The sequence below is a fragment of the Scleropages formosus genome, chromosome 9, assembly GCF_900964775.1.
Source record: "Scleropages formosus chromosome 9, fSclFor1.1, whole genome shotgun sequence".
Taxonomy (NCBI): Eukaryota; Metazoa; Chordata; class Actinopteri; order Osteoglossiformes; family Osteoglossidae; genus Scleropages; species Scleropages formosus.
Genome location: NC_041814.1, coordinates 29167389 through 29195340, shown reverse-complemented (window position 1 = coordinate 29195340; position 27952 = coordinate 29167389). Strand labels below are relative to the sequence as shown.

At 46.1% G+C, this 27952-nt stretch overlaps 2 protein-coding genes across 2 annotated transcripts; both read left to right on the top strand.

Moving 5' to 3' along the window:
• Positions 1–7: 7 nt before the first annotated feature.
• Positions 8–11817, top strand: LOC114911289 (mucin-2-like). The gene is made up of 12 exons (XM_029254864.1): positions 8–130; positions 1941–2576; positions 2838–3405; positions 5613–5796; positions 6038–6739; positions 6770–7275; positions 7311–7439; positions 8656–9213; positions 9318–9476; positions 9612–9767; positions 10900–11595; positions 11736–11817. Exons 1-12 carry the CDS (start codon positions 22–24, stop codon positions 11815–11817), a joined length of 4485 nt encoding a protein of 1494 aa, XP_029110697.1. The 5' UTR covers positions 8–21.
• Positions 11818–19910: 8093 nt separating this feature from the next.
• Positions 19911–27063, top strand: LOC114911288 (putative uncharacterized protein DDB_G0277255). The gene is made up of 5 exons (XM_029254863.1): positions 19911–20033; positions 23017–23486; positions 23525–24981; positions 25445–25539; positions 26092–27063. The coding sequence occupies exons 1-5, from the start codon at positions 19925–19927 to the stop codon at positions 26124–26126; spliced, it is 2166 nt and encodes a 721-aa protein (XP_029110696.1). The 5' UTR covers positions 19911–19924; the 3' UTR covers positions 26127–27063.
• Positions 27064–27952: the final 889 nt, after the last annotated feature.

Sequence of the window (27952 nt, the reverse complement as noted above, 5' to 3'; positions counted from 1 at the left end):
GACTGAGCATCAGTAACCATCATGGACTTCACCAGGTTCACTGTCCTCCTTTTATTCCTGTGGACTGTAGAGGGACAGACCGCAATCACACAGCTTCCAATCATGACCACAGCAGAACCACCCACAACAGGTATGTAGACAACAGCAAACAAAACTGAAATCAGATTGCTTGCCAGTCATCTTTTCCATGTTGTTACACAGCAAAATTGTTAAAATTAAATAAAAAATTAACAACAGATGAGTGACTTCTGAGGTAGATTAAATCAGATCAGTGCACACAAAACTGGAATTACAATATGAGTATTACAATATGATCATATTTAGTTTGCTGCTCACGACAAAATTATTGAAAGCCTTTTCTTTCGGGACGGACGTATTTCGGTGGGAAACTCTTCTTCGGCATTCCAGTATGTGGTAAAAGGAATGCCATATTAGCAGTTCTGAAGTCGTTAAAATGGGGAATGACATCAGACTATTGACACAAAGAAATGACAGCGTTGTGCAGACTGATACAATGAAATGTAAAAAAAAAATTATTCATTTAGCTGATGCTTTTTTCCAAAGCAGCTTAGAATTTTAAGGTTATAATTCTTAACCCATTTATATATGTGTATATAATATACATATACACACATACACACACACATATTTTCTGAACCACTTGTCCAGGTCAGGGTCGCGGGGAGCCAGAGCCTAACCTGGCAACACAGGGTGTAGGGCTGGAGGGGGAGGGGACACACCCAGCATAGGATGCCAGTCTGTCGCAAGGCACCCCAAGCGGGACTCAAACCACAGACCCACCGGAGAGCAGAGCCTGGTCCAACCCACTGGCCACCGCGCCCCCCCCCACCATTAAACAACTGGGTAATTTTACTGGAACAATTTAGGGTAAGTACTGTGCTCAAGGGTACGACAGCTGGAGGTGGGATTTGAACATGCAATCTTTGGAGCCCAAAGTAGCAGCTGTAATTACTATACTAGCAACTGCCCCCTACATCAATACATCATGCTCAGTGAAGAATGAGTAAAGGATTAGTAAAAGCCATCGGATATATACACAGAATAGATTGATTACTCTAAAAAAAATGGTTATCAGAAAGGAACGTAAAAAAAAAATTGTAAAGAAAAAAAAACTAATGGTGAAGAACACGATCTCAAAAAACCAAATTGAAAAATAGTGTACAGGCAGTTCATCATTAAGACCATCAGGGTGCAGTGTGGTTAATGAGTGAATATCAGCTGTGCAAGTTTTTTGTAGATACTACTGGGGGTGGTGGGGGACCTTGTGCTTCAAACCTGGATCAGTATCACAAAAAAAGTCTAAATACTGGGTTTCAAACCTGGAGCCGGTATCAAATAAAAGTAAAAAAAACATAAAAATAGGGACAAAATATTGTTACAAAACTTTAATTTAGTCCAGTCGTGATCATTTTCTTCCTTTCTTGTTCATGTGATTCACACATCAAAAGAAACGACAACCACAAACGCCTCAGCCATCACCACAGAAACAACAAACACAATGGAAACTACCACAACCAGCCAAACCACCACCACAGAGACAACAACCACAGCAGATCCGAACACAGGAATCGCAAGCACGGAAACAACGACAGCAGTGGAAACTACCACAACAACCCCAACCACCATCACAGAATTTACAGCCACAGTTGAAAATTCCACAGCAACCGCGACCACAACAACGGAAACGGCAACCACAGGAAATCCAACCACCACCACGGAAATGATGACAGGAGGGGAAATTACCACAACCAGCCCAACCACTAACATGGAAACAGCGACAGCAGATTTGACCACAACAACCCGGACTACCACCACGGAAACAATGACCACAGTGGAAACTACCACGGCCAGCACAACCACAACCACAGAAATGACGACCACGACGGATCTGACCACGACAACCCCAACCACCACCGCAGAAATGACAACCACAGCGGATTCGACCATAACAACTCTGACCACCACCACGGAAACAATGACCACACTGGAAATTACCACAGTAAGCCCAACCACGACCACCGAAATGACAATCACAATGGAAAGTAGCACGACCAGCCCAACCACCGCCACAGAAATGTCAGCCACAATGGACCTGACCACAACAACTCCAACCACCTCCATGGAAATGACAACCACAATTGAAACTACTACTACCACACCACTACCAACCACGACAACCTCAAACACACCTCATCCGACGACAACTGCAACCACCACCACACCGGAACCCTCCACAACTACAACCACCACACCACAACCCATCATGATTACCACTATTACAACCACAGCACTGCAAACCATGACCACAATTACCACCACAGCTGAGCCAACTATAACCACAACTACCTCCACCACACCAGAGCCAACAACGACTACAACTCCCACCACCACACCAGAGCAAACAACGACTACCACTGCAACAACCACACCAGAGCCAACCATGACTACCACCACCACACCAGAACCAACCACGACTACTGCTACCACAACCACACCGCTGCTGCCCACGACTACAACTACCACTACCACACCAGAACAAACAACGATTAGCACTAGCACTACCACACCAGAGCCAGCCACGACTACAACGCCCACCACCACACCAGAGCCAACCACGACGACCGCTACCACAACCACACCGCTGCTGACCACGACTACAATTACCACCACCACACCAGAGCCAACCACAACTACCACCACCACACCAGAGCCAACCACGACTACAACTACCACAACTACTCCAGAACCAACCACGACGACCGCTACCACATCCACACCGTTGGCGCCAACGACTACAACTACCACTACCACACCAGAACCAACAACGATAAGCAGTACCACCACCACACCAGAGCCAACCACGACTACAACGACCACAACCACACCTGAGCCAACCACGACTACAACTACCACTACCACACCAGAACCAACAACGATTAGCACTACCACCACCACACCAGAGCCAACCACGACTACAACGACCACAACCACACCTGAGCCAACCACGACTACTGCTACCACAACCACACCGCTGCTGCCCACGACTACAACTAGCACTACCACACCAGAACCAACAACGATTAGCACTACCACCACCACACCAGAGCAAACAACTACTACCACTGCCACAACTACTCCAGAGCCAACCACGACGACCGCTACCACATCCACACCGCTACCGCCCACGACTACAACTACCTCCACCACACCAGAGCCAACCACGACTACAACTCCCACCACCACACCAGAGCAAACGACTACCACTGCAACAACCACACCGGAGCCAACCATGACTACCACAACCACACCAGAGCCAACCACGACTACAACTCCCACCACCACACCAGAACCAACAACGATTAGCACTACCACCACCACACCAGAGCCAACCACGACTACAACGCCCACCACCACACCAGAGCCAACCACGACTACAACTACCACTACCACACCAGAACCAATAATGACTAGCACTACCACCACCACACCAGAGCAAACAACGACTACCTCTACCACAACCACACCGCTGCTGCCCACGACTACAACTAGCACTACCACACCAGAACAAACAACGTTTAGCACTACCACCACCACACCAGAGCCAACAACGACTACAACTCCCACCACCACGTCAGAACCAACAACGATTAGCACTACCACCACCACACCAGAGCCAACAACGACTACAACTCCCACCACCACATCAGAGCAAACAACGACTACCACTGCAACAACCACACCAGAGCCAACCATGACTACCACCACCACACCAGAGCCAACCACGACTACAACTCCCACCACCACACCAGAACCAACAACGACTACCGCTACCACAACCACACCGCTACCGCCCACGACTACAACTAGCACTACCACACCAGAACAAACAATGTTTAGCACTACCACCACCACACCAGAGCAAACAACTACTACCACTGCCACAACTACTCCAGAGCCAACCACGACGACCGCTACCACATCCACACCGCTACCGCCCACGACTACAACTCCCACCACCACACCAGAACCAACAACGATTAGCACTACCACCACCACACCAGAGCCAACCACGACTACAACGCCCACCACCACACCAGAGCCAACCACGACTACAACTACCACTACCACACCAGAACCAATAATGACTAGCACTACCACCACCACACCAGAGCAAACAACGACTACCTCTACCACAACCACACCGCTGCTGCCCACGACTACAACTAGCACTACCACACCAGAACAAACAACGTTTAGCACTACCACCACCACACCAGAGCCAACAACGACTACAACTCCCACCACCACGTCAGAACCAACAACGATTAGCACTACCACCACCACACCAGAGCCAACAACGACTACAACTCCCACCACCACATCAGAGCAAACAACGACTACCACTGCAACAACCACACCAGAGCCAACCATGACTACCACCACCACACCAGAGCCAACCACGATTACAACTCCCACCACCACACCAGAGCAAACAACGACTACCGCTACCACAACCACACCGTTGGCGCCCACGACTACAACTACCACTACCACACCAGAACCAACAACGATTAGCACTACCACCACCACACCAGAGTCAACAACGACTACAACTCCCACCACGACACCAGAGCAAACAACGACTACCACTGCAACAACCACACCAGAGCCAACCATGACTACCACCACCACACCAGAGCAAACGACTACCGCTACCACAACCACACCGCTACCGCCCATGACTACAACTCCCACTACCACACCAGAACAAACAACGTTTAGCACTACCACCACCACACCAGAGCAAACAACTACTACCACTGCCACAACTACTCCAGAGCCAGCCACGACAACGACCGCTACCACATCCACACTGTTGCCACCCACGACTACAACTACCACCACCACACCAGAGCCAACCACGACGACCGCTACCACAACCACACCGCTGCTGACCACGACTACAATTACCACCACCACACCAGAGCCAACCACAACTACCACCACCACACCAGAGCAAACAACGACTACAACTACCACAACTACTCCAGAACCAACCACGACGACCGCTACCACATCCACACCGTTGGCGCCCACGACTACAACTACCACTACCACACCAGAACAAACAACGACGACCGCTACCACAACCACACCGCTACCGCCCACGACTACAACTACCACTACCACACCAGAACAAACAACGTTTAGCACTACCACCACCACACCAGAGCCAACCACGACTACAACTCCCACCACCACACCAGAACAAACAACGACGACCGCTACCACAACCACACCGCTACCGCCCACGACTACAACTCCCACCACCACACCAGAGCAAACAACGACTACCGCTACCACAACCACACCGCTGCTGCCCACGACTACAACTAGCACGACCACACCAGAGCCAACCATGACTAGCACTACCACCACCACACCAGAGCCAACCACGACTACAACTCCCACCACCACACCAGAACCAACAACGACTACCGCTACCACAACCACACCGCTACCGCCCACGACTACAACTACCACTACCACACCAGAACAAACAACGTTTAGCACTACCACCACCACACCAGAGCAAACAACTACTACCACTGCCACAACTACTCCAGAGCCAGCCACGACAACGACCGCTACCACATCCACACCGTTGCCACCCACGACTACAACTACCACCACCACACCAGAGCCAACCACGACGACCGCTACCACAACCACACCGCTGCTGACCACGACTACAATTACCACCACCACACCAGAGCCAACCACAACTACCACCACCACACCAGAGCAAACAACGACTACAACTACCACAACTACTCCAGAACCAACCACGACGACCGCTACCACAACCACACCGCTGCTGAAAACGACTACAATTACCACCACCACACCAGAGCCAACCACAACTACCACTACCACACCAGAACCAACAACGATTAGCACTACCACCACCACACCAGAGTCAACAACGACTACAACTCCCACCACGACACCGGAGCAAACAACGACTACCACTGCAACAACCACACCAGAGCCAACCATGACTACCACCACCACACCAGAGCAAACGACTACCGCTAGCACAACCACACCGCTACCGCCCATGACTACAACTCCCACTAACACACCAGAACCAACAACGATTAGCACTACCACCACCACACCAGAGCAAACGACTACCACTGCAACAACCACACCGGAGCCAACCATGACTACAATTACCACCACCACACCAGAGCCAACCACAACTACCACCACCACACCTGAGCTAACCACGACTACAACTACCACAACTACTCCAGAACCAACAACGACTACCGCTACCACAACCACACCGCTACCGCCCACGACTACAACTACCACTACCACACCAGAACAAACAACGTTTAGCACTACCACCACCACACCAGAGCCAACCACGACTACAACTCCCACCACCACACCAGAACCAACAACGACTACCGCTACCACAACCACACCGTTGGCGCCCACGACTACAACTACCACCACCACACCAGAACCAACAACGATTAGCACTACCACCACCACACCAGAGCCAACCACGACTAAAACTACCACAACTACTCCAGAGCCAACCACGACGACCGCTACCACATCCACACCGTTGGCGCCCACGACTACAACTACCACCACCACACCAGAACCAACAACGACTAGCACTACCACCACCACACCAGAGCCAACCACGACTACAACGCCCACCACCACACCAGAGCCAACCACGACTACAACTCCCACCACCACACCAGAACCAACAACGACTACCACTGCCACAACCACACCGCTGCTGACCACGACTACAACTACCACTACCACACCAGAACAAACAACGTTTAGCACTACCACCACCACACCAGAGCAAACAACTACTACCACTGCCACAACTACTCCAGAGCCAGCCACGACAACGACCGCTACCACATCCACACCGTTGCCACCCACGACTACAACTACCACCACCACACCAGAGCCAACCACGACGACCGCTACCACAACCACACCGCTGCTGACCACGACTACAATTACCACCACCACACCAGAGCCAACCACAACTACCACCACCACACCAGAGCAAACAACGACTACAACTACCACAACTACTCCAGAACCAACCACGACGACCGCTACCACATCCACACCGTTGGCGCCCACGACTACAACTACCACTACCACATCAGAACAAACAACGACTACCGCTACCACAACCACACCAGAGCCAACCACGACTACAACTCCCACCACCACACCAGAACAAACAACGACGACCGCTACCACAACCACACCGCTACCGCCCACGACTACAACTCCCACCACCACACCAGAGCAAACAACGACTACCGCTACCACAACCACACCGCTGCTGCCCACGACTACAACTAGCACGACCACACCAGAGCCAACCATGACTAGCACTACCACCACCACACCAGAGCCAACCACGACTACAACTCCCACCACCACACCAGAACCAACAACGACTACCGCTACCACAACCACACCGCTACCGCCCACGACTATAACTACCACTACCACACCAGAACAAACAACGTTTAGCACTACCACGACCACACCAGAGCCAACCACGACTACAACGCCCACCACCACACCAGAGCCAACCACGACTACTGCTACCACAACCACACCGCTGCTGCCCACGACTACAACTACCACTACCACACCAGAACAAACAACGTTTAGCACTACCACCACCACACCTGAGCAAACAACTACAACTACCACAACTACTCCAGAGCCAACCACGACGACCGCTACCACATCCACACCGTTGGCGCCCACGACTACAACTACCACTACCACACCAGAACCAACAACGATTAGCACTAGCACTACCACACCAGAGCCAACCACGACTACAACGCCCACCACCACACCAGAGCCAACCACGACTACAACTACCACTACCACACCAGAACCAACAACGATTAGCACTACCACCACCACACCAGAGCCAACCACGACTACAACTCCCACCACCACACCAGAGCAAACAACGACTACCACTACCACAACCACACCAGAGCCAACCACGACTACAACTCCCACCACCACACCAGAACCAACAACGACTACCACTGCCACAACCACACCAGAGCCAACCACGACTACAACGACCACAACCACACCTGAGCCAACCACGACTACTGCTACCACAACCACACCGCTGCTGACCACGACTACAACTAGCACTACCACACCAGAACCAACAACGATTAGCACTACCACCACCACACCAGAGCCAACCACGACTACAACTCCCACAACCACACCTGAGCCAACCACGACTACTGCTACCACTACCACACCAGAACCAACAACGATTAGCACTAGCACTACCACACCAGAGCCAACCACGACTACAACGCCCACCACCACACCAGAGCCAACCACGACTACAACTACCACTACCACACCAGAACCAACAACGATTAGCACTACCACCACCACACCAGAGCCAACCACGACTACAACTCCCACCACCACACCAGAACCAACAACGACTACCGCTACCACATCCACACTGTTTCCACCCACGACTACAACTACCACTACCACACCAGAACCAATAATGACTAGCACTACCACAACCACACCGCTGCTGCCCACGACTACAACTAGCACTACCACACCAGAACAAACAACGTTTAGCACTACCACCACCACACCAGAGCAAACAACTACTACCACTGCCACAACTACTCCAGAGCCAGCCACGACAACGACCGCTACCACATCCACACCGTTGCCACCCACGACTACAACTACCACCACCACACCAGAGCCAACCACGACTACAACTACCACAACTACTCCAGAACCAACCACGACGACCGCTACCACATCCACACCGTTGGCGCCCACGACTACAACTACCACTACCACACCAGAACAAACAACGACTACCGCTACCACCACCACACCGCTACCGCCCACGACTACAACTACCACCACCACACCAGAGCAAACGACTACCACTGCAACAACCACACCGGAGCCAACCATGACTACAATTACCACCACCACACCAGAGCCAACCACAACTACCACCACCACACCTGAGCTAACCACGACTACAACTACCACAACTACTCCAGAACCAACAACGACTACCGCTACCACAACCACACCGCTACCGCCCACGACTACAACTACCACTACCACACCAGAACAAACAACGTTTAGCACTACCACCACCACACCAGAGCCAACCACGACTACAACTACCACCACCACACCAGAACCAACAACGACTACCGCTACCACAACCACACCGCTACCGCCCACGACTACAACTACCACAACTACTCCAGAGCCAACCACGACGACCGCTACCACATCCACACCGTTGGCGCCCACGACTACAACTACCACCACCACACCAGAACCAACAACGACTAGCACTACCACCACCACACCAGAGCCAACCACGACTACAACTCCCACCACCACACCAGAACAAACAACGTTTAGCACTACCACCACCACACCAGAGCAAACAACTACTACCACTGCCACAACTACTCCAGAGCCAGCCACGACAACGACCGCTACCACATCCACACTGTTGCCACCCACGACTACAACTCCCACCACCACACCAGAACCAACAACGACGACCGCTACCACATCCACACTGTTTCCACCCACGACTACAACTACCACTACCACACCAGAACCAATAATGACTAGCACTACCACAACCACACCGCTACCGCCCATGACTACAACTACCACTACCACACCAGAACAAACAACGTTTAGCACTACCACCACCACACCAGAGCCAACCACGACTACAACTCCCACCACCACACCAGAGCAAACAACGACTACCACTGCAACAACCACACCAGAGCCAACCATGACTACCACCACCACACCAGAGCCAACCACGACTACCACTGCCAAAACTACTCGAGAGCCAACCACGACGACCGCTACCACAACCACACCGCTACCGCCCACGACTACAACTACCACTACCACACCAGAACCAACAACGATTAGCACTACCACCACCACACCAGAGCCAACCACGACTACAACGCCCACCACCACACCAGAGCCAACCACGACTACAACTCCCACCACCACACCAGAGCAAACGACTACCACTGCAACAACCACACCGGAACCAACCATGACTACCACAACCACACCAGAGCCAACCACGACTACAACTCCCACCACCACACCAGAACCAACAACGATTAGCACTACCACCACCACACCAGAGCCAACCACGACTACAACGCCCACCACCACACCAGAGCCAACCACGACTACAACTACCACTACCACACCAGAACCAATAATGACTAGCACTACCACCACCACACCAGAGCAAACAACGACTACCTCTACCACAACCACACCGCTGCTGACCACGACTACAATTATCACCACCACACCAGAGCCAACCACAACTACCACCACCATACCTGAGCTAACCACGACTACAACTACCACAACTACACCAGAGCCCACCACGACGACCGCTACCACATCCACACCGTTGGCGCCCACGACTACAACTACCACTACCACACCAGAACCAATAATGACTAGCACTGCAACAACCACACCAGAGCCAACCACGACTACAACGCCCACCACCACACCTGAGCCAACCACGACCACTGCTACCACAACCACACCGCTGCTGCCCACGACTACAACTACCACTACCACACCAGAACAAACAACGTTTAGCACTACCACCACCACACCAGAGCCAACCACGACTACAACGCCCACCACCACACCAGAGCCAACCACGACTACAACTACCACTACCACACCAGAACCAATAATGACTAGCACTACCACCACCACACCAGAGCAAACAACGACTACCTCTACCACAACCACACCGCTGCTGACCACGACTACAATTATCACCACCACACCAGAGCCAACCACAACTACCACCACCATACCTGAGCTAACCACGACTACAACTACCACAACTACACCAGAGCCCACCACGACGACCGCTACCACATCCACACCGTTGGCGCCCACGACTACAACTACCACTACCACACCAGAACCAATAATGACTAGCACTGCAACAACCACACCAGAGCCAACCACGACTACAACGCCCACCACCACACCTGAGCCAACCACGACCACTGCTACCACAACCACACCGCTGCTGCCCACGACTACAACTACCACTACCACACCAGAACAAACAACGTTTAGCACTACCACCACCACACCAGAGCAAACAACTACTACCACTGCCACAACTACTCCAGAGCCAGCCACGACAACGACCGCTACCACATCCACACCGTTGCCAACCACGACTACAACTCCCACCACCACACCAGAGCAAACAACGACTACCACTGCAACAACCACACCAGAGCCAACCATGACTACCACCACCACACCAGAACCGACCACGACTACTGCTACCACAACCACACCGCTGCTGCCCACGACTACAACTACCACTACCACACCAGAGCCAACCATAACTACCTCTACCACTACCACACCAGAGCCAACCACAACAACTACCACCAGAACACCTGAGCCAACCACGACTGCAACTACCACAACCACACCTGAGCCAACAACGACTACCGCTACCACAACCACACCGCTGCCACCCACGACTACAACTCCCACCACCACACCAGAGCCAACAAGGACGACCACAACCACACCGCTACCGCCCACGACTACAACTACCACTACCACACCAGAACCAACAACGATTAGCACTACCACCACCACACCAGAGCCAACCACGACTACAACTACCACTACCACACCAGAACAAACAACGTTTAGCACTACCACCACCACACCAGAGCCAACCACAACTACAACGCCCACCACCACACCAGAGCCAACCACGACGACCACTACCACAACCACACCGCTGCTGACCACGACTACAATTACCGCCACCACACCAGAGCCAACCACGACTATCTCTACTACAACCACACCACTGTCGACCACGACTACAACTACTACCACCACCACACCACAACCGATCATGACTGTAACCACCACCACCACCACACCAGAGCCAACCACGACTACTGCCACCACCACCATACCACTGCTGTCTACGACTACAACTACTACATCACCACTACCAACCACAACTACAGAGACCACCACACCACTGCTAACCATGAATACTACCACTACAACACTTCAGCCAACTACAGCCACAGGAAAATCTACTATTACGACACCAGGTAAAAGTCTTCCCACACGTTCAGGATCCTTCTTCTGCTTTTTCTCTTCCATAAGAATGATGGTCCACAAATATTGTGTAACGCACTTACATTTACCACAGCCTTCTCTTCAAAGCCTCTTACATATTTATCTACCTACAATTCTTTACCCATTTACACAGCTGGGTAATTTTTACTGCAACATAGCAATTTGGGGGAAGACCCTTACGCAAGGGTACCACACCAGTAAGTGGGATTTGAACCTTGGGATCTAAAGGTCACAGCTCTGACCACTACCCTAACATCCACCCCTTGTAAAAGCTTTAATAGTTTAGCATGTTTGTCTTTTTAAAATGCTCATCAAATTTAGTGATATTGTTTGTAATTTTTATGACTTTCTCATTTAGTACTTCTAATACATCATTCAATGTTTTTACTCACTGTCAGGTGACCAATAATGACTCAATTTTTAATCCCCAGCCCGGCCCGTGCTATCTGTGCTCGCCAGCCTAAATGTTTCCCTCCGAGTGGCGGCAGGCCTGAACGAGACCGTTCTGGAGGAGACCCTTCGTAATGTAAGTCCTTTATCTCTGGTACATTCTGTGATCAGCTCTGTGTGTATAAGTAATGTGTGCAGGAGGAAATGAAGATATGTCTCATATTGTCCTAATATTGATATTAGTATTTTATGTAAAGAAAAAATGTGTTGGTTTAAACAGTTTAAATTCAGTGGAATTTTTTGCACATGGTTCCTTCTTTTGATGGTTTGTTGTATAGGTTTTAAAGGCCATGTTGTTTGACATTGTATCTTTTTTATTTTAAAAGTTGTGATTAATTTATTATTCTAATGGTTGTCATCACTCATACTTAAGGACACAGGTAGTTTTCAAGAATCAAAACACACGTATTATAGAATATAAATAGTGAAAATGCTTAAAGTATCCAAACTCTACAGGGCTGGTAATTATACTCATATAAAAATACTACAAGAAACATAAAATGAAAAAATGACTGATTTACACACCTGATTCTACTTACCTACGTGGTGTAATTAATGTAACTTGGGCTTCACTTTTTTTACACCTGTACTACTTGTGTGTTTCTGTTACACACATGATTTCCTCTAAAGCAACATATGGAATTGGTCATTATACACCTATTATATCACAAGAGATTAATTATATAACCATTTTGTGGTAAAACTAAGGGACACAAGGGTTTCACACACTTTCGAGGAACTGTATAGGCAGTGTTTTTTTTTTTTTTTTTTTTTGATAGTAGGGTCCTCTAGAAATCAGGAAATAGTTTTTGGTTATGACTGGGACAAAATTCTGAGTCTGCCATCATGTGAGTTGGTCTGTCCAAAGCTGTCCAAAAATTCTGCAGCTAAAAGAACTTAAATCCACAAATCTCGTCCCCTTCATAACTTTGTATCATCAAAAGTAGTTTTTAATGAATCCTGAAATTATGAACCCTGCCTTACTTAGATTTTTGTTTTTCCACACAGGCAACAGTGAGACTCGAGCTCTATTTTAAAAGTAATTACAGCGATTTCAGCTCTCTGAGAATCAAGAATATCAGAAAAGTATCTGTTGGTTAGTCTCAGTGCTACACAACCATTTGGAGAACAATAACATGATAATTACTGAGAAAAAGTTATTGGTTCCTCGATGAATTAGATATTTACAATTCAGTATAACTTTCTTCAGATATTACTTTTTTACATACACCACCCTCAAACCACACACACATATTGACTGAAACCCCGGGGGGGGGTCACAGTGAGCCGGAGCCTAGCCCAGCAGCACAGGGTGCAGGGCTGGAGGGGAAGGGGACACACCCAGAACAGGATGCCAGTCCATTGCAAGGCACCCCAATCTGGTCAAACCCCCTGTGCCACTGTGCCACCCCCTTGAAGAGAAATACTGAGTACTGAAACAAGGTAGAGCGATATGGAACCGTATTAATCAAAAAGTCTGTAAAGTCTGTATAGACATATTTTTAATAAAAAGGGCTCACTTACTAAATACAACTGGCATACTCTTATGGGTAGATATTAAAATGTTTGAGACAGACATACAGACACACACACACACACACACACACACGCACTGTCTGAACTGCTTGTCCCGTACGGGGTCCCGGGGAGCCGGAGCCTAACCCAGCAACACAGGGCAGAAGGCCGGAGAGGGAGGGGGCACACCCAGGACAGGACACCAGTCTATCACAAGGCGCCCCAAGTGGGACTTGAACCCTAGACCCACCCGAGAGCAGAATGAGGTCCGCACCCCGCCCCCAAAAAAAGGTTTGACAGTAGGAATAAAACATTTCCGAACACTGTGTGTAATATTCACTCATTTTGAAGAGAATGTTTTGTAAAAGATACTTTGTCTTCATTGTAAATTTAAGAAAATGTTAGTCAGTTGACAGCAAAAGTTTTTCTATTGATATACTGTATCTGTTTCAGAAAATTAAAGTATTTGGCAAAAAAAAGCTGTACAAGTTCTTAATTTTTTTCTCAAGTGAATCCTTTCTATTTTTTATTCTTTTTCTTGATGTAGCATGTTTAAATGTATTAAATTTCTATTACAATCACAAAGATGTCTTTAAGACCAGATGTCAGTATAATATACATGCATTGTGACAGTGATACATACCACAACTATTGAAAGCCTGTATTCAGTTTTCAGTGATTCAGCATATTGTTTCAAAGTCCAATATAAATACAGGCAGTTACAGGATTACGAATGAGTTCTATTCCTAAATCTGCCTGAAGATCATAGAGAATATTGGTGGTCTTTGTAGCTTGGGTTTATGGTTGAGGTGGTCAGTTCTTTGCCAAGCTTGGCATTTAGGTTGCAAACATTTCATCACCAGTCAAGGTGACATCATCAGCATACAAGTTGTGTGGTTTGTGTTAGATGCTTCCACCATTATATTGTAGCATCCCTCCATGGAGCTACTAGAAACTGGATCAGGAGTCAGGATAAAATGAACATGCTCTTTATCAGACACATACATGTCTTTCACCAGCAGTCTCAAAAAAAAAAAAAAAGATGCTTCAGACAGTACAAGAGGTACAGAGCACTGGAGAATTCCCCTGGGTCACTCCCAGACCACTTACCACGCACCACGGTTAAAGGGATACCCTCAGAACGCCCCAGAATTCCCCTCTCCAACACTGAACATAAATGGAACGACAACCAATCAGCACAACACACACACCAATATGTACGCACATGAACACTAACATCAACTATTTACACAACACTGAGATAACTCCCCTCAGCGCCGTTACAATATATAGTTTGATGGGTGGGATTGCCTGAAGCTTGGACATGATTGCTTGGTTTCATGTGACCTTGAGCACGAGCGGTTCTTCTGATTTCTGATTGGTCAGTTGTCAGTTTCAAACCAGAACCTGTTGGAAACCAGTTAGGCCCTCGTTAGTCCTTGCATTGTATTGGCTCGTAGATAGGGTCCAGATCAATATGTTTCTTTATGGAATTGACTGAAGAGTACCAGGCCTCAAGGAACTCCCTCGAATGTTTTGTATCTAGCTGGGATAAGATTTCTGCATTGTCCATATTGAATGTATGTCCTTCTTGATCCTGGTGTGCGGGTATCATGGACAGTGGGTCATGCCTCCTGGTGGCCAGCTTGTACTCATGCAGCCGAGTTGATAATTTTCTTCCGGTTTGGCCGACGTAGTATTTGTTGCAGTTATTGCAGTTGATTTTGTAGATCACCTTCATTCTGTCTTCGTTCTTGAGTTGTTCCTTTGGTTTTGAAATGATGCTTCGCAGAGTGGCTGTTGGCTTGTGTGCTACTGTAACTCCATGTGGCCGGAGTAATCTGGCTGTCAATTCCGATACATTTCTTATATACGAGAGAGCGACTCGTTTGTTAGGCTGTTTGTTGAAGCTTGTTTGCTTGTCTTGGTGAAGTGAGCATCTTCTGATAAAGTTTTGTGGATAGCTGTTGCGAGTGAATAACTTGAAGATGTAATTCTCTTCTTTGGTTCTGGGGGCATTGGTGCTGCAGTATGTTTTTGCTCTTTGAAATAGGGTTCGGATGCAACTTTTCTTGTGACAACTCGTTGATTGCTGTGGAAGTTGAGCACTTGGTCAGTGTGTGTTTGTTTCCGGTAAGTCTGCCTTTTAGTCAAATTCGTACGTAAGTCAGATAATTCTAGATTTCATTAGGATGGACCCTTTTACATGCTCCATTTTCACTTTGTCCTTTAAAATTGTCCTGCTTGTTGATCAACTGTAGCCTAAAGCTTTTCCAGTGTTCGTTGGCATTTCACCTTTTTCCGATCACTTCATCATTTCCATTTTAGTTTCAGTCATGATTGTTTTCCTTTTATGCATTATATTTACATTTATTGACTTAGCAGATGCTTTCTCCAAAGTGACTTACAGTGGATACTACATAGTGTTACTAGCCCACACACCTTATTCACAACTGACACTGCTAGATACACTACTTACAAGGGGTCACTCATCCATACATCAGTGGAACACACACACTCTCTCTCTCTCTCTCTGTGTGTGTGTCACTCACACATCATTGGTGAACCTGAAGAGCATGTCTTTGGACTATGGGAGGAAACCAGAGCACCCAGAGTAAACCCACAAAGACATAGGGAGAACATATAAACTCCACACAGACTAACCAGGGATCAAACCCATGTTCTCTTGCACCCCCCAAGCGCTGTGAGACAGCAGCGCAACTCGCTGTGCCATCGTGCTGCCTGGCATGATCATAACTTGCATCACATTTATGCTTTGGTGCCATAGTCAGGAGGGTTAAAACAAAAAAAATTAAAGGCAAATACAGTAACACACGAGACATTGTTAACAGCAGCATAGTCCAACTGAAAAGAAGGAAGTCACGTGCCCCCAAATTTCCCTCCCCACAAGCCAACAAACTGCTTTAGATGTGCAATGTTTTGATGCGAGTCCCAAAGCAGTGTCCATTTGTTATTACAATCTATTATATGTAACTCGAATCTTTTATATAATAGGCTGTACGAGGGGGTGGTTTCTAACTACTGGTTGTATGTAAGTTGAAAGTTCATATCCTGGTAAATGCATGTATATATCGGTTGCTCTGTGTTAGAGGGAAAAAAAAACACACACACACACCTTAAACTGGCTCTTCCAGCCCCCTCCATTTGTCCAATCCTTCTATCTTAAGTTTTCATCCTTGTCTTAATATTTTATCAGATTCCCACATGATCCTTTGTGATAGTGGCCCTTGACCTTTTTCCTTTTCACTCCAGGTATTTTCCATATCACTTCCTGCTAGAAATTATCTTTTAAAACATTTTTGTTATAACAGTGCTAAACAGTATGCCCGACATCAGTTGGTTATGACCATCATGAACTTCCAAAAGGCAGGAAGTCTGTCTGTAACCTGGATCTGTTCATAAGTTACTCCAGTGTGTTACAATTTAACCAGACTGAATACACACGCTGTCTGAACCGCTCATACCATATGGGGTCGTGGGGAGCCAGAGCCTAACCTGGCAACACAGGGCATAAGGCTGGAGGGAGAGGGGACACACCCAGGACAGGATGCCAGTCTGCCACAAGGCACCCCAAGCGGGACTTGAACCCCAGACCCACCAGAGAGCAGGACCCAGTTCAACCCACTGTGCCACCCCCCCCCCCCCAAATGTAATAATGCAGTACAATACTTTGGGTTATTTATTTATTCAATGGGTTAGATTCTGTAAAAACGCAGATGAAGCTACAATGATTTTTTGAAAAAATCACTGTCGGACTTTATTTTATTTTTATGAATCGCATATAGTTGAGAGTCTCAAGAATTCCCTTATCCTGGAAACACAGGTTTTGAGACAGGAAGCAGCATGGACTGTATGACAGTTTATTGTTTTTTTATTAACATGAAGCAACATTAAAACGATGGGAATTTGAAAAGAGTTATGCTCACCAGCCGCTCTTCAGCGCGTTGTGTTTTATACACACAACACAAGAAAGTGCTGCGTTCTTCTTGTGCATCAAGCACCACAGGGAAATGAAACAGTGCGGTGAGAAAAGAGAGTCATTCAGAGAAAATATTACAGTATTTCACCACTTAGCCGTCTCTTAAGTGAGAAACCATTCCAGGTCATGATGTATTTATTCCTTCAGCACGACAGGTATAAAATAACTGGAATGATATAAACACATTAAAAGTTCTTTATGATAGAGCTGCATTTGTCCCTCTCGTTCTATATACTCGTAGCACTTTGAGACTGTTATTCCAGGAATGCGACAAGATAAGAGCTGACGGGAATTGTATTCAGTCAACCTTTAAAAAAGGGACTGGCACTGTTTTTTTTTTATTTTTTTGACAAAGGTATGGAATGCAAGCTAATTACTCAAATGCTTGGGGAGGGAATATATATATTTTTTTGTTTCATTTCTCTCTATAAATGCAGTTTAACAATAACCAGAGTTTAACTTGCCCACCTGATCTGAATTCTAATTTACATGATTTCTGAAATGTCTGGACCCCTGTTGCACAGTGGAATGTGATGGCACCTTTTAAATGATTTACATCAATCCTTTGCCCTTAAGCGTGTGGATGTTTTTGCCATTCCTCAGTGTACTGTTTCCACCTCTGTGCTGCCGTGACTCAGTGCTGCTCTGAATCTGTGCAGAAAAGTGTTCAAAATCCTGACTCTGAACTCACTCCTTATTATTTGGTTTCCAGATACCCAGTTTCTTCCAAGTATCCCATCTACAGATATTAATACCATATTATTAATCGGTCAAGACTTTAATGTACCTGGTCTCCTGCATCCCATGATAAACTCAGAGCTCTACATTATTTATTGATTTAGCTGATGATTTTCTCCAAAGCAATGTACAGTGTTAAGCTGCCTACAAGTATTTACTCATTTACAAAGGGTGAGGAAGTCTTTGTCCTACCTCGGTCTCACAGCCCATAAGTTGACGAATCGCTGTAGACGCCCAATATTTAGATGCGCATCGCAAAGTGGCACCCATATGTTTTAAAAGCCATTGTATGTACAGTAACTCAAATTTTTAATAAAAAAGGCTTAATTATGAAGTTTTCATGTGATTGTTACTTAAGAGTGGCAAAAAATTAACTTTTAGTCAACAAGTGAGTGCTTCGTAACTATGGGTTGTACGTAAGTTAGACGTTTGTAAACTGGGGACTGCCTGTACACACATTCCATGCACATACGCACGCGCGCGCGCGCGCACACACACACACACACACACACACACACACACACACACACACACACACACACACACACACACACATTTTCAGAACCGCTTGTCTCACACGGGGTCGCGGGGGAACCAGAGCCTACCCGGCAACACAGGGCGTAAGGCTGGAGGGGGAGGGGACACACCCAGGACGGGGCACTCCATGCAGTACATCAGAATTAATGGTATTCCACCAATTGTCTTCTTTGAAACATTATCAACCTTTACAAGGGGTAGAGAATGGGTGGGGTTTTGCTGAATAGAACCAATCATCATAGAGAAGCCCAGGCTTCTCAGGTGAGGGTGGAGTAACAGCTGTCAAGTCTGATAAATAGGAGGACCTGACCCAGACCTTCATAGCAGGACTGAGCATCAGTAACCATCATGGACTTCACCAGGTTCACTGTCCTCCTTTTATTCCTGTGGACTGTAGAGGGACAGACCGCAATCACACAGCTTCCAATCATGACTACAGCAGAACCACCCACAACAGGTATGTAGACAACAGCAAACAAAACTGAAATCAGATTGCTTGCCAGTCATCTTTTCCATGTTGTTACACAGCAAAATTGTTAAAATGAAATAAAAAATTAACAACAGATGAGTGACTTCTGAGGTAGATTAAATCAGATCAGTGCACACAAAACTGGAATTACAATACGAGTATTACAATATGATCATATTTAGTTTGCTGCTCACTGTGTTATGGAGGAGCACACGACAAAATTATTGAAAGCCTTTTCTTTCGGGACGGACACATTTCGGTGGGAAACTTTTCTTCGGCATTCCAGTGTGTGGTAAAAGGAATGTCACATACAGATGCTCCCCGATTTACGATGGTTTGAATTACGATTTTTCAATTTTACGATGTTGCACTGGCGATAGGCATTCAGTAGAAACTGTATTCCAAATTCAAAATTTTGATTCTTTTTTGCTGGGCAAGCGATATGCGATGCGATGCTGGGCAGCGGCAGCGCATCGCATCTCCCAGTCTGCCACATGGTTGTATTTTGGACATCCATAATGATTATTTCACAGAAACACCTATCTGTGTCTCCTGCTACTGGTGGGAAAGAGAAGAGGAGGGCAATTACTGTCGAGGAGAAACTCGACATAATTGCCCATCATGAAGGTGGCGATCCTGTAATGGCCATCACACATATGCTAGGCCATTGGTTCTCAACGGGGGGGGGGGAGCGCAAATTGTTTCCAAGAAAAAAGCACAGAGACAGGTCTGGCCATCATTTGGTACTCAGTCAGCAGTGTATTTTATTGCTTTTCAATTATAATGTCATGTGCATAAAAATGAAAAACCTATAAAAATCTATGTAAAAATCTCTTCATTATTTTAAAAATATAATTTAAAAAATATTTTGAAAACGAACCCGTTCCTTCTCCCTCTCCATTTTCTTTCTGAGTCGGAGAGGCGGAGCTTAAGCCCGCCTTTTATGTTTAGCCGGCGGTCCCGTAGACACGAGTCAGAACGTAAGAGATACCAGTCGAAGTTGGTATGGATCAGTTCATCACGCGTGCTAAAAGGAGTTGTGGCGACGGTCCGTCGTCAGCACCTCCAGCTAAAAAGTCTATATCTCTTGCTCTCCGCCTTCGTTTTGGTTCATTGTGATGACTGAATATCATCAGTCGTCTGACGCCGCCGTTAAATTGCTGCTTCCATTCGCCTCCACTTATTTGTGCGATGCCGGGTTTTCAAAATTCACTGCAGGTGGAGGATGACCTCAGGCTTGCGCTGTCCGACACTGAACCGCGCGTTAGAAGCAAGCGCACGTTTCCCACTAATTTCTAATGGCATGGCTAGCGAAAGGCACCCTACGTCCCAGTTTGCATATCACATTACATTACACGTAGTGTTACAAATTAGTTGTATATTGTTCAAGAACATTTTTGATAATTTAAGAGCGTGTTCCACTATTGTCCTTCATATAGTTTTAAAAGAAAAAAAAAACATAAAAGTTAAAAAAAAAAAAAGTACAAAAAAATCTTATAAAAATTATCTATCTATCTATCTATCTATCTATCTATCTATCTTAGTCATGGGGGAGGGCGTGCCACACAATAGGAGAGGTTTGGGGGGGCTTTAGTTCCAAAAGGTTGAGAACCACTGTGCTAGGCGATGATGATCAGTAGGTTAGGTGTATTAAATGCATTTTCGATTTATATTTTCGACTTACGATGGGTTTCGCAAAACGTAACCCCATCGAAAGTCAGGGATCACCTCTATACACTTCTGAAATCATTAAAATGGGGAATGATGTCAGACTCTATTGACACAAACACTGTATATAACAGTGGCGCATGGATTGATACACACACACACGCACCTTCTGAACTGCTTGTCCCATATGGGGTCGCAGGGAGCCGGAGCCTACCCAGCAACACAGGGCGTAAGGCCGGAGGGGACACGCCCAGGACGGGACGCCAGTCCATCCCAAGGCACCCCAAGCAGGACTTGAACCCCAGACCCACAGGAGAGCAGAACCCGGTCCAACCCACTGCACCACCGCAGCCCCCCAGACTGATACAATGAAACTTAAATACATTTATTCACCCCTTTTTCAAAGTGACTTACAATTCTAACGTTACACCGTGAGTTACCGCACTGGGGGGACACCAACCCTAGTAACATCACTGGGTGCTCCTCATAGCCAGCGCTTTAAATCAGGAAAAAGTTTGAAAGACTGGGTTTCAAACCTGGAGCCGGTATCCTATAAAAATTCTATAGAGTGGGTTTCAGACACGCATTCGGTATCGCAAACTTCTGGGTTAAATCACTGAGCCAAAAACACCACCACCAGCCGTGTGTGAAGAAAGAGCGACACTTAGACAGTCAACCTGTGGAAACGGACTGGGGACAGTGGCACACACCTCCTACAGAGAGAATTTCGGTACATTCGCTCATTAAACACACTGCACCCTGATGGTCTAAATGAAGAACTGTTTCTACACATTTATTATTATTTTTTTAATCATCCTGTTTTTTGTGACCATGCTTTTAACCAGTTGGCCAGCTTTGTATGTTTATTTTTATTATTACCTTCCTTTCTGGTAATTCTTTTATTTGCAGTGATTGATCTGTTCTGCATATGTATCCGGTGTCTTTTACTGATCTTCTAGTTACGGTAATGATTACCGAATATGTGATGTGTCTAAGTTTCATTGTATCAGTCCAGGCACCACTGTTTTATTTTTGTATGACAATAGAGTCTGACATCATTCCCCATTTAATGACTTTGATGCTAATATGGCATTCCTTTTACCACATACTGGACCACTGAAGAAGAGTTTCCCACTGACAGGCATCACTGATCAAAGGCCCATGCACAACTAGGCTTTCAGCTTCCAAGCCTTTCAGTGAAACGCGTGTCTTGTTTATTGAAAAATATTGTTACAAAACTAACGTTTAGTCCAGTCGTGATCATTTTCTTCCTTTGTGGTTCATGTGATTCGCTCGTCAAAAGAAATGACAACCACAAACACCTCCACCATCACCACGGAAACGACAACCACAGCAGATCCGATCACAACAACCCTGACCACCACCACGGAAACGACGACCGCAGCGGAAACTACCACGACCATCCCATCCACCACCACAGAAATGACAACCACAATGGATCTGACCACAACAAACACAACCACAACTACTGCTACCACAACCACACCACTGCTGACCATGACTACAACTACCACCATCACACCAGTGCCAACCACGACTACCACAACCACACCACTGCCAACCACGACTACAACTACCACCACCACACCAGTGACAACCACAACTACCGCTACAACTATGACTGCAACCCCCACCACGCCAGAAGCCCCCACAACCACCACCACCACACCAGAGCTAACCATGACTACCACAACCACACCACTGCCCACCACGACCACAACTACCACCACCACACCACTGCCAACCACGACTGCAACCACCTCCACACCACAACTGACCACAACCACAAGCATCACCACCACACCACTGCCAACCACAAATACAACCACCACAACACCACTGCCAACCATGAATTCAACCACTGCCACAACACTGCCAACCACAAATACAACCACCACCACACCACTGCCAACCATGAATTCAACCACTGCCACAACACTGCCAACCACAAATACAACCACCACCACACCACTGCCAACCATGAATTCAACCACCGCCACACCACTGCCAACCACGAATACAACCACCACCACACCACTGCCAACCACGAATTCAACCACCTCCACACTGCCAACCACAAGTACAACCACCACAACACCACTGCCAACCATGAATACAACCACCACCACACCACTGCTAACCATGAATACAACCACCACCACACCACTGCCAACCATGAATTCAACCACCACCACACCACTGCCAACCATGAATTCAACCACCGCCACACCACTGCCAACCACGAATACAACCACCGCCACACCACTGCCAACCATGAATACAACCACCACCACACCACTGCCAACCACGAATTCAACCACCTCCACACTGCCAACCATGAATACAACCACCAGCACACCACGGCCAAACACAAATATTACCACCACCTCACCACCGCCGACCATGAATTCAACCACCGCCACACCACTGCCAACCACGAATACAACCACCACCACACCACTGCCAACCACGAATTCAACCACCTCCACACTGCCAACCACAAGTACAACCACCACCACACCACTGCCGACCATGAATTCAACCACCGCCACACCACTGCCAACCACGAATTCAACCACCTCCACACTGACGACCATGAATACAACCACCACCACACCACGGCCAACTATGAATACAACCACCACCACACCACTGCCAACCACGAATTCAACCACCACCACACCACTGCCGACCATGAATTCAACCACCTCCACACTGCCAACCATGAATACATCCACCAGCACACCACGGCCAAACACAAATATTACCACCACCTCACCACTGCCAACCACGAATTCAACCACCACCACACCACTGCCGACCATGAATTCAACCACCTCCACACTGCCAACCATGAATACATCCACCAGCACACCACGGCCAAACACAAATATTACCACCACCTCACCACTGCCGACCATGAATTCAACCACCGCCACACCACTGCCAACCACGAATACAACCACCACCACACCACTGCCAACCACGAATTCAACTACCTCCACACTGCCAACCATGAATACAACCACCACCACACCACGGCCAAACACAAATATTACCACCACCTCACCACTGCCAACCATGAATACAACCACCACCACACCACGGCCAAACACAAATATTACCACCACCTCACCACTGCCAACCATGAATACAACCACCATCACACCACTGCTGACCATGAATTCAACCACCGCCACACCACTACCAACCACAACCACAGGAAAACCTACTATTACAACACCAGGTAAAGGTCTCCCCACACATTCAGGATCCTTTTTTCACTCTTTCTTTTCCATAAAAAGATGGTCCAGAAATATTATGTAACGCATTGTACTTACATTTAGCACACCCTTCTCTTCAAAGCCTCTTACATATTTATCTACCTACAATTCTTTACCCATTTCCCCAGCTGGGTAATTTTTACTGCAACATAGCAATTTGGGGGAAGACCCTTACGCAAGGGTACCACACCAGTAAGTGGGATTTGAACCTTTGGATCTAAAGGTCACAGCTCTGACCGCTACCCTAACAGCCATCCCTTGTAAAAGCTTTAATAGTTTACCATGTTTGTCTTTTTAAAATGCTCATCAAATTTAGTGATATTGTTTGTAATTTTTATGACAATCTCATTTAGTACTTCTAAAACATCATTCAATGTTTTTACGCACTGTCAGGTGACCGATAATGGCTCAATTCTTAATCCCCAGCCCGGCCCGTGCTATCCGTGCTCGCCAGCCTAAATGTTTCCCTCCGAGTTGCAGCAGGCCTGAACGAGACCGTTCTGGAGGAGACCCTTCAGAATGTAAGTCCTTTATCTCTGGTACATTCTGTGATCGGCTGTGAATGAGTAAGTAGTGTGTGCAGGAAAAAATGAAGGTATGTCTCATATTGTCCTAAAATTCATATTAGCAGTTTATGTAAAGAGTAAATGTGTTGGTTTGAACAGTTTAATCTAAGTGGAATTTGCACACGGTTTCTTCTTTTGATGGTTTGTTGTATAATATTAATTTATTATTCTAATGGTTGTCATTACTCATGTTTAAGGACACAGAGAGTTTCCAAGACTCAAAACACATACAGTATAAAATAGAAATAGTAAAAATGCCTGAAAGTATTTGAACCCTACACGGCTGGTAATTATACTCATATTTACACACCTGATTCTACTTACCTGTTTGGTTAAACCAGTGTAACTTGGCCTTCACTTTTTTTACACCTGTACTACTTGTGTGTTTCTGTTACGCACATGATTTCCTCTAAAGCAACATATGGAATTGGTCATTATACACCTATTATATCTTTAATGAATCTTGAAATTATGAACCCTGCCTTAGATTTCTGTTTTTCCACACAGGCAACAGCGAGACTCGAGCTCTATTTGAAAAGTAATTACAGCGATTTCAGCTCTCTGAGAATCAAGAATATCAGAAAAGTATCTGTTGGTTAGTCTCAGTGCTACGCAACCATTTTGAAAACAATAAAATGAGAATTACTGAGTATATATATTTTTTATTGGTTCTTCTACGACAGGGGTGTCCAACATGCGATCCAAGTTCCACAATAACATTTGTAAAATTAATATGTACTAGACCTTCCAAAAATACTTAAAATTCTTTGGAATCACATGATAATAGTCAGATGTACACTTGAACACACACTGCACCAAAAAAAAAAAATACAAAAATATGTATGACATTAGAAATTTAAGATTCAATATAACTTTTTTTAGTTTTTACATTTTTACATACGCCACCCTCAAACCAGTTCAAACCAGTAATGAAGCTCTTGGAGAAAGAAGCTGGACATCCTTGCTATATGGACTTAAAAATGTTTGTCATATCACAATTAAAGTGAATCGCAAAAACTTTAATAAACTAGGCAAATGGATTGGTATTGTGTTTAGTGATAATTCAAATAATTTCTATTTCCCTCATCTAACAACTGTATTGTTTCATTATATTATTTCCCTCAACGTTGCATTTGTCTCCTCTAATGAAGAAAAACAGTGAGTATTGAAACAAGGTAGATCAATATAGTACCGTATTAATCAAAAAGTCTGTCTCTTTATATACATATTTATCATAAAAAGGGCTCATTGACATAACAAATCTGACTTTTCTCTGTGCATATTCCTCATGAAGTAAGTTTAAATACAACTGGCATACTCTTATAGAGAGATAAAAAAATTTTGACAGCAAGAATAAAACATTTCCAAACAATGTGTGTAATATATATTCATTTTGAAGAGAATGTTTTGTATAAGTCATATGATGACAGCAAAAGTTTTTCTATTGATGTATTGTATTTGTTGTAGTAAATTAAAGTATCTGGCCAAAAAAAAAGCTGTGCAAGAGCTTAATTTTTGTTTTCTCATCAAGTGAATCCTTTGCATTGTTTTTTTTTTTTTTTTTATGATGTTGCATATTTAGATGTATTAATAACACCAAGGGACATATTAAAGTAAAAGGCATATTCTGATGAAGGACTGAGAGTGAGATTCAGATTGAAAAAGGCATAGTTTTGCCTCCGTCTTTTAAAGTATTCATGAAAAATTCTTATTCATACACTGGACCAGAGACACTTGAGTTTCTCCAGCTCAATGGGAGTGGACAGTGTCTCTTTGTTGCTGAAATATAATGTTATTTTAATATATTTAACAATCAAAAGTGAATCCATGAAAACCTGCATTCCAAGGAAGGCTTCAGAGTATTTCTGAAGTGAAGCTCTAGTGTTTCAATCTACAAGGTTGAAGGGTCCACAGCCTGCATCCATGTCCCAAGTCAACAAACATGACTGGGGCATCCACACCCATTGTATGATTTTTTAGGTTCCCAGGGGTGACACAAGCATAAATCAAAAGGAAACTCAATTCATGTATATGTGCCACACGTGTTAAGGACATATCTTGCATATTTTTATGAATACAGCCCACACAGATATCAGATGGATCACAGAGGGCACAAGGATGTGATTTGCCTCATGCTGATGGCCTTCTACAACAAAGCAAACTGGTAATCTGGAGCAAATAAGGTTAAGTGCCTTGTTTGCTGTACAATACGTTACATTAAACAATATATTACAATATAATAATAAATGCTGTTTTTAAATCATTGTATATATTATAATATATTGTAATATATAGTTTATGTATGTAGCACCATGGTCCTGGAGGAATGTTGTTTTGTTTCACTCTATGCTCTACCAGCTGTATATGG

Coding starts and splice junctions, on each gene's coding strand:
- LOC114911288 (XM_029254863.1), top strand. CDS start 19,925: ATGGACTTCACCAGGTTCACTGTCCTCCTTTTATTCCTGTGGACTGTA. Junction 20,034..23,016: donor AGCAGAACCACCCACAACAG/GTATGTAGACAA, acceptor GCTCGTCAAAAG/AAATGACAACCACAAACACC. Junction 23,487..23,524: donor CACCACTGCCAACCACGACT/GCAACCACCTCC, acceptor CACAACCACAAG/CATCACCACCACACCACTGC.
- LOC114911289 (XM_029254864.1), top strand. CDS start 22: ATGGACTTCACCAGGTTCACTGTCCTCCTTTTATTCCTGTGGACTGTA. Junction 5,797..6,037: donor ATTACCACCACCACACCAGA/GCCAACCACAAC, acceptor ACGACACCGGAG/CAAACAACGACTACCACTGC. Junction 11,596..11,735: donor TCTACCACTACCACACCAGA/GCCAACCACAAC, acceptor CCACCACACCAG/AGCCAACAAGGACGACCACA.